This window comes from Narcine bancroftii, chromosome 3, assembly GCF_036971445.1.
Source record: "Narcine bancroftii isolate sNarBan1 chromosome 3, sNarBan1.hap1, whole genome shotgun sequence".
In the NCBI taxonomy this organism is placed as follows: domain Eukaryota; kingdom Metazoa; phylum Chordata; class Chondrichthyes; order Torpediniformes; family Narcinidae; genus Narcine; species Narcine bancroftii.
This window is the reverse complement of record NC_091471.1, coordinates 326,387,329-326,394,094: the sequence shown is the minus strand read 5'-3', so window position 1 is coordinate 326,394,094 and position 6,766 is coordinate 326,387,329. Positions and strand designations below refer to the sequence as shown.

The 6,766-nt window shown below is 55.9% G+C and overlaps 1 protein-coding gene across 2 annotated transcripts; it reads right to left on the bottom strand.

Annotated features, from left to right (window-relative positions):
* Positions 1-822: 822 nt before the first annotated feature.
* LOC138759129 (uncharacterized) lies at positions 823-5,412 on the bottom strand. 2 transcript variants are annotated; one of them, XM_069929088.1, is made up of 5 exons: positions 5,224-5,411; positions 3,606-4,034; positions 2,985-3,398; positions 1,522-1,630; positions 823-926 (listed from the first exon to the last, which is right to left on the bottom strand). In XM_069929088.1, exons 1-5 carry the CDS (start codon positions 5,342-5,344, stop codon positions 887-889), a joined length of 1,113 nt encoding a protein of 370 aa, XP_069785189.1. In that variant the 5' UTR covers positions 5,345-5,411; the 3' UTR covers positions 823-886. The 2 variants fall into 2 exon arrangements, with proteins under 2 accessions (XP_069785189.1, XP_069785190.1); XM_069929089.1 differs by lacking the exon at positions 1,522-1,630 and having other exon boundaries at positions 5,224-5,412.
* Between the last annotated feature and the right edge of the window lie 1,354 nt (positions 5,413-6,766).

Sequence of the window (6,766 nt, the reverse complement as noted above, 5' to 3'; positions counted from 1 at the left end):
ACCAATCGGCCAATGATGTGAGCTGCATTACCCCCGCCTACTCCCTGACAGATGGCCTGGCTCTCCCACCGTGTGGAGCCTTGCTGGAGACACAGAACCATTTCCTGGCACAGGGGAGGTTACGACACGGGGAAAGCCATTCAGCCCATCAATCTGCTCTCTCATTCGATCAGATCAGGGCTAATGGCCTCAGAACCCCTTCCCCATTTCCCTTTAGTTCAAGTTGTGTGTCCTAACCTCTTAACCCCGGATCCCTCCATCTTTCAACATTCCCCACCGTTCACCCCCATACCCTGAGTGTGGGTCAAGCATTGGCCAATTGATAGGAAGTAGAGAGTCGGAATACAGGGATCATTTTCTGGTTGGCCACCGGTCGCTAGCGGTGTTCCACGGGGATTGGTGTTGGGGCCGCTTCTTTTAATGTTGTATGTTAAAGATTTGGGATTATGTCGTTGTGGCCAAGTTTGCAGACAGAACGAAGGTCGGTGGAGGAGCGGGTCATGTCAAGGAAACGGCAGTGGGGTTGAGTGGGAGAACGGGCTGAATCTATTTTTGCATTCAGGAATAAATTCCATCTGCCAATTTTCATGTTTAATGTCCTCAAAATGATGATTTATTTTCCACAGCCTCCAGACAAGAGATTTCCAAAGAAACTCAGACTTCTTCCCATAACCATCCTGAACCACGGACCCCAGACTCTGATGGTGACCCTCTGCTCGAGACTCCCCAGCACTGAAGTGGGGGGGTCGGGGGGGTATGTGAGTTGGTTCAACGAACCAAGATACATTCTCTCTGTGATTTCATTTAGGAACCTCTGAAAGGTTTCATAAAAGATTGAAATTTTAATATCAATTATTTAAATCCAAACACCGTTTGGCAGAGACATTTAGACATGTTCTGGTCTAATTCGATACTTCCTCCCTGTCCTGGAAAATAAAAAGCACATTATGCTGTTGATTTCCGCTTTACACCTTCTCCTCCCACCACAGCCTCCTCTGGGGTCAGATTGTGAGTGAATCTCCCTCCCCACCGTCCTGTCACACATTCCCCGGTGGGGGGGGGGGTCGGACAGAGTGAAGGTCCCTCCACACAGTCCCGTCACACACTCCCCTAGGGGGTGAGACATAGATGAAGCTCCCTTCGCACCGTCCCTTCACACACACTCCCTTGGAGGGGGGGTGGTCGGACACAGAATGAAGCTCCCTCCACACCGTCCCTTCACACACTCCCTGGGGAGGGGTCGGACACAGAGTGACCCTCCCTCCTTACCGTCCCGTCACACACTCCCCGGGGGTTCGGACACCCTCCCTCCTCACCATCTAAAAGGAGATGAGATAGTTCTAAATTATTTTTTAATTGAAGAGATTGATTATTTGAGAATTTGGGCGGTGGGGGTGAAGGGGAAAGGGTTCCCAGGGGGTGAACCCAAACTCTATGGTCCTCCCAGCCCTTTCCTCTCACCCCTCTCTCCCCATCCCTCTCTTCTCTCCCCACCAAACCCACTTCCCCTGGCTAACTCACAGGAAGCAGGAGCCAATGCCGATGGAGATGGCAAAGATCAGGACGAGGAGGTTTATGACCAGCCACACAATGGCCATGTGGGGAGAGCCCAGCTCTACTTTCCGTGCCACTGTGGGAGGGAGGCAGAGACACCGGTCACTGAGGCTCCCTAGCCGCTGAACTCTCACCTCCCACCCCAACCGCCTTCAACCTATCACCTGCATCCATCCCGGGGTGGAGGCAGGGAGAAGCCCTTTAACCCATTTAATCCCTGCCCCACTGTCTGTGTACACTGGACTCATTTTGGGCTCATCGACTCCATGGACTGCACTCTTTCTCACTCTCCCCACACACATGTATATATACACACACACACAAACACAGACACCCACACACATAAACACAGACACCCACACACACACACAAACATACAGAGCCAGACACAAGCACAGACATACACGCACAGAGACACACAGGCACACCTGCACACCCATACACATACACAGAGACACACACACACACACCCAGACAGATACCAACACACATTCTCTCTCTCCCTCTCCCACACTTTTTCTCTTTCTCACTTCCTCTCCCCCTCCCCCTGAACATGCATCATACCCCAGAGCAGCAGGAAGGGTCCACGGGGGCCTTGAGCACTATCGCATCCACACACCCTCCTCCTCCTCTCATCTCCGCCTCTCCCATCTTCCCTCCCTCCATCCTCACCTCCCTTTCATCATCCCCTCCCTGACCCAGCAGCTCTGGGAGGACATCAAGCAAGAGAGGCAGGGAGAGAGGACATATCTGGATGCACCGTCCCCCTCTCTCCCTCCCTCCTTCCCCCATTTGCCCTCACCTCGCTCCTTCTCCCTCTTGTTCCCTCTCTCCCCACCCCACCCTAATCCCCTCCCCTACATCGACTCTCTCTCCGTTACACTCCCGCCCTCTTCCTTCCACTCTCCCCCTCCATTGCCCCTTGTCCCCTCCCTACATCAATCATCCCACCCATTCCTTCCTCTAACCCTCCCCATCTCTCTCTCTCTCCTTTCCCCTCCTCACTCTCCCTCCTTACTCTCCCTCTACTCTCTCTCCTTCCCTCCACCTTCTCCTTCCTTACTTCCCCTCTCTACTCCATCCCTCCCTCCCTCTCTCATTTCACTCCCCCTCCCACTGTCCCTGCCTCAACCTTCTTCCCCATCTCTCATTTCCTCTCTCGCTCCCCCTCCTTCCTCCCATTCTCTCTTCCTCTCCCTGCCTCTATCAACTGCTTCATCCCTTCTTCCCCTCTCTCCCTCCCTCCACATCTCTCCCTCTCCTTCCCTCGCTTTCCCTGCCTCAACATTTCTCTATCTCTCTTTCGCCCCTTTCCTCTCTCCCTCCTTTTTTCCTTCATACCTCCCCATCTCTCCCCTCTCCCTTCCCTCTCCACCCTCCTTTTCACCTCCCTCTCCACCCTCCCTCTCCTCTTCCCCTCCAGACCCTACCTTCCTCGAGGACCACGGAGCCTTGCACTGTGTCCTCCGGATGCCTGGACACCCAAGTCTTGCAGCGGTATTCCCCGAAATCCTCCCTCTGCAGATTGCGGAGCTGCAGCCGGGATACAAGACCCTGGGAGTGGAGGGCCATCCTCTGAACTTTGCCAGGGAGGAGGTCCAGGGAACCCACTTCATGCCGAGCTAGGGTGAGGGTGTGGTTCCCAGTGCCTGGCAGCACCCGCTCCCACTGCCATGCGATCTGGGTTCTGGGGATGGCACCCTCTGGCACGGCACGGCACTCCAGCTGGACGGCTGCTCCCAGCCAGCCCCAGACCCGACCTGACGGAGCGATGGAGGAGATCCGGGGGGCCGAGGTGGGGTCCGATCCGACTGGGGGCAGGGAGACCTCATCTGGGTTGCTGTCTGTCAACGGGAGGGCAGGTTCAGTGGTGGGACATGTGGTTCATCTCCTCTCCCTCATCTCCCCTCACTCTGCCCCTCCTGCTCCTCGTCCCCTGTCTCTCCCTCCCCACCATTCCCCCTTGCTTCTGCTCTCCTCCCCTTTCCCCTCCACACACCCTCCCCTCCACCTCTCCCTCCCTACCCCCCCCAACCCCTAGCCCCACTCACCCAAGGCCAGGACGGACAGGATGGAGAAAGCCTCTCCCTCCTCGTCAACCATCAAACCCCGGCAGACATACTCGCCAAAGTCAGCCTCCTCTAGCCGCACAAAGCGGAGGTGGTGGTCTGGCCCGCAAGAGAGCAGGCCCACCCGGTCAGCGTAGCCAGGGTCCACCCAGGGTCCTGAGGGTCCGTCCTGGTCTGTGCAGGAGGCCACCGTCACCGGCTGGCCAGAGCGGCTTACCTCCCAGCGCGCCTGGTACCGTGCTCCCCTCTCACCATCCGGCTGGGACAGCAGCAGGATGCGGCAGTACAGGCTCAGGGGGTCCCCGACTCTGGCCCGCAACAGGCCTGTCCCATTCAGCAGCAGTACGTCCGCACCCAGAGATTCATTCCCACTCTCCCCAGCCACCAGGATATTGAGGACCTGGATAAAGTCTTGGGATAGGACAGAGGAGGAGGGGAGGGAGAGAGAAGGGAGGAAGGGATGCAGAGTGAGGAGGGAAGGGAGAGAGAGTGGGGAAGGGGAAAAAAGAGGAGGAAGGGGAGAGAGAGGGGGAAGGAAAGGAGGAAGGAGAGGGGGGAAGGAAAGAGGAGGAAGGGAAGGGGAGAGAGAGAGAGAGAGAGAAAGGAGAAAGGGGAGGGAGAGAGGGGGAAGGGGAGAGGGAGGAGGAAGGGAGGGAGAGGGGTTAGGGGGAGAGGGGGAAGGGAGAGAGAGTGGGGGAGGAGAAAGGGGAAGGCAAGAGAGAGGGTGGGGGGGAGAGAGAGTGGGAGAAAGGGAGGAAGGGAGAGAAGCAATGAAAAGGATGTCTCTGGACAGGGTACATCTGTCAGAACGTCTCTCGCTGGAAAGCTGAGGTTCCCCTCCACAAACCACAGTTACCTTCCACAGCACAAGACTCCCCCTCTCCTCCTTGCTCCACGCCCCTTTCTCACTCTCCTTCTGCCTCCCCTCCAGAACCACCCTCCCTCCCCTCCCCTTCACTCAGTCCTCCTCACCCTCCCGATGTTCCATCGACTGGGAAAGAGGAGTGGACCACGCATCCTTGTCAGTATCAACAAAGCTCCATCCCAGAGTTTCACCCCCCCCCCCCCACCTTCCAGGACATGTCTTGAAGCTCCCTCACACCTTCTCCCCCAGAAGGTCCCTCTTTTCCCCCCCCCACAATCTCCCATCAAGAGCTCTTCCTTTCCTTCCAGAGCCTCATCTCCAAGAGATCCCAATCCCTCCCCCTCCCTCCTTTACCCTCTCCCTCCCTCCCAGAACTTCCTCTCCCCCCCCCCCACCTCCTAGAGCTCAGTCTTCTCCCTTCCTCCCGGAGCACCTTCCCCATCCCTCGCCTACCAGAGATCCTTCATCCTATCCTGGGAGCTACCTCACTGCCCTCTCCAGGGACCCTCCAAGTGCTCCCTCCCTCCTCACTTCTGCAGCTCCCTTATCCCCTTTCTAGAGCTCCCTCATCTCCCAAAGCTCCCTCATTTGCCTCTTGTGAAGGTCCCTCACCCCCTCCCAGCCCTGTGAGCCGGGATACACATTGGCCTCCCCCTCCCGGGGGCTGTGTGGAAAGATTAGGGGAGGGAAGGACACCAGTGGGGGGGGGGGGGGGAGAAATGCAGGCCAACCTACCCAGGTCCGCGGTGGAGACCTGGAGGAGGGAAAGAGCGGCCCACAGGAAGGTACACATGATAGGGACGTAGGGACGACCGGCCTCCCAGCCACAGCGACGGGCCCCTGCGTGAACCGCCATGCGAGGGACAGAGATGCAGAAAGGAGCAGCAAGAAGTGGGCGGTCTTGTTGCCAACGACAATGTTCCCACCGCTTTGTGAGATCACAGTCACTGGTGACATCACAGAGAGGGGGGCAGGAACTCCAACACCCCACTCTATTGACCCCTACACCCCTCCAGTCCCCTACCTGTCTCTGTAATGCGGTGGAATCGGCGGACTATGTCATGAAATGAATGTGCAGTATATGTGTAATAGAGTTAAGATACTGGATACTTTGAAACAATTATTATAACTGTAGAGATAACTTTTGAATGATTGCTGTGACTTACTGAGAAATGGGTATTGGGACCCCCCCACCCAGACAGGTTAGCTGCCACTAACAGCATTCCAGACAACTATCTATTATTACCTCTTCCATAAAGCCATCTCCTGGTCCTCTGCGCACTACAAGCTTGTCAAGCAGAAGGAATGGTCTACAAAGGCTTTGAATTCAGCATCTGGAACCCACCTGGAGTATTGCGTCCAGTTCTGGTCTCCAAACTTGAGGAAGGTGGCTGGGGGAAGCAACTGTTTACATGTGCCAAGAGCCAGCTAACAAATCTGCACTGTCTTAAAGGACCTTTTGAACTACTGTTATCATGTTGGCCGCGAATTCATATCTTTTAATTATATCATGTACATATAGAAAGCCAATCAATGATATAACCATTTGCCTGCCTTTAGAAATGAGCAAACACTGACTGTAACACCTCAGCGTGAAACAATCCCCTCAAAGGAATGTTTCCTTAATCATATGTAGCAAAAATGCCTTAAATTATGTACCCTGTAACCTTGCACTTTGAATGAGGTTCGACAGTATTAGGGAGGTGACTTTGTCGGCCCAACCCTAATTACTGCTCATTCCTGCTAGCGTGACTCTTAATAAATTCTGTGTGTGGTACTTTGTGGTTTGGCTGTACTTCTTCTACCTTGAAAGGGCTAAACTATTACAATGCCCTTCGGTCCCCTACACCCTCCCCTCTGGTCCCCTGCACCCCTTCCTGTCTCTGTAACCCCTTCTGATCCCCTACACCCTTCCCTGTCTCTGTAAAACCCCTCTCCATCCCCTACACCCCTCCCTGTCTCTGTCACCCTCTCCGGTCCCTCCGCCCCTCCCTGTCTCTGTCACCCACTCTGGTTCCCTCCGTCCCTCCCTGTCTCTGTCACCCACTCTGGTCCCCTCCGTCCCTCCCTGTGTCTGTAACCCCCTCCAGTCCCCTCCGCCCCTCCCTCTCTGTAACCCCCTCCAGTCCCCTCCTCCCCTCCCTGTCTCTGTCACCCCCCTCTGGTCCCCTCCGCCCCTCCCTGTCTCTGTCAACTCCTCCCTGTCTCTGTCACCCCCTCCGGTCCCCTCCCTGTCTCTGTCACCCCCTCCAGTTTCCATATCCCTGATAAGTTAACA

Coding starts and splice junctions, on each gene's coding strand:
- LOC138759129 (XM_069929088.1), bottom strand. CDS start 5,344: ATGGCGGTTCACGCAGGGGCCCGTCGCTGTGGCTGGGAGGCCGGTCGT. Junction 4,035..5,223: donor GGTCTCCACCGCGGACCTGG/GTAGGTTGGCCT, acceptor TCCTATCCCAAG/ACTTTATCCAGGTCCTCAAT. Junction 927..1,521: donor GGCATTGGCTCCTGCTTCCT/GTGAGTTAGCCA, acceptor TTTATTTTCCAG/GACAGGGAGGAAGTATCGAA.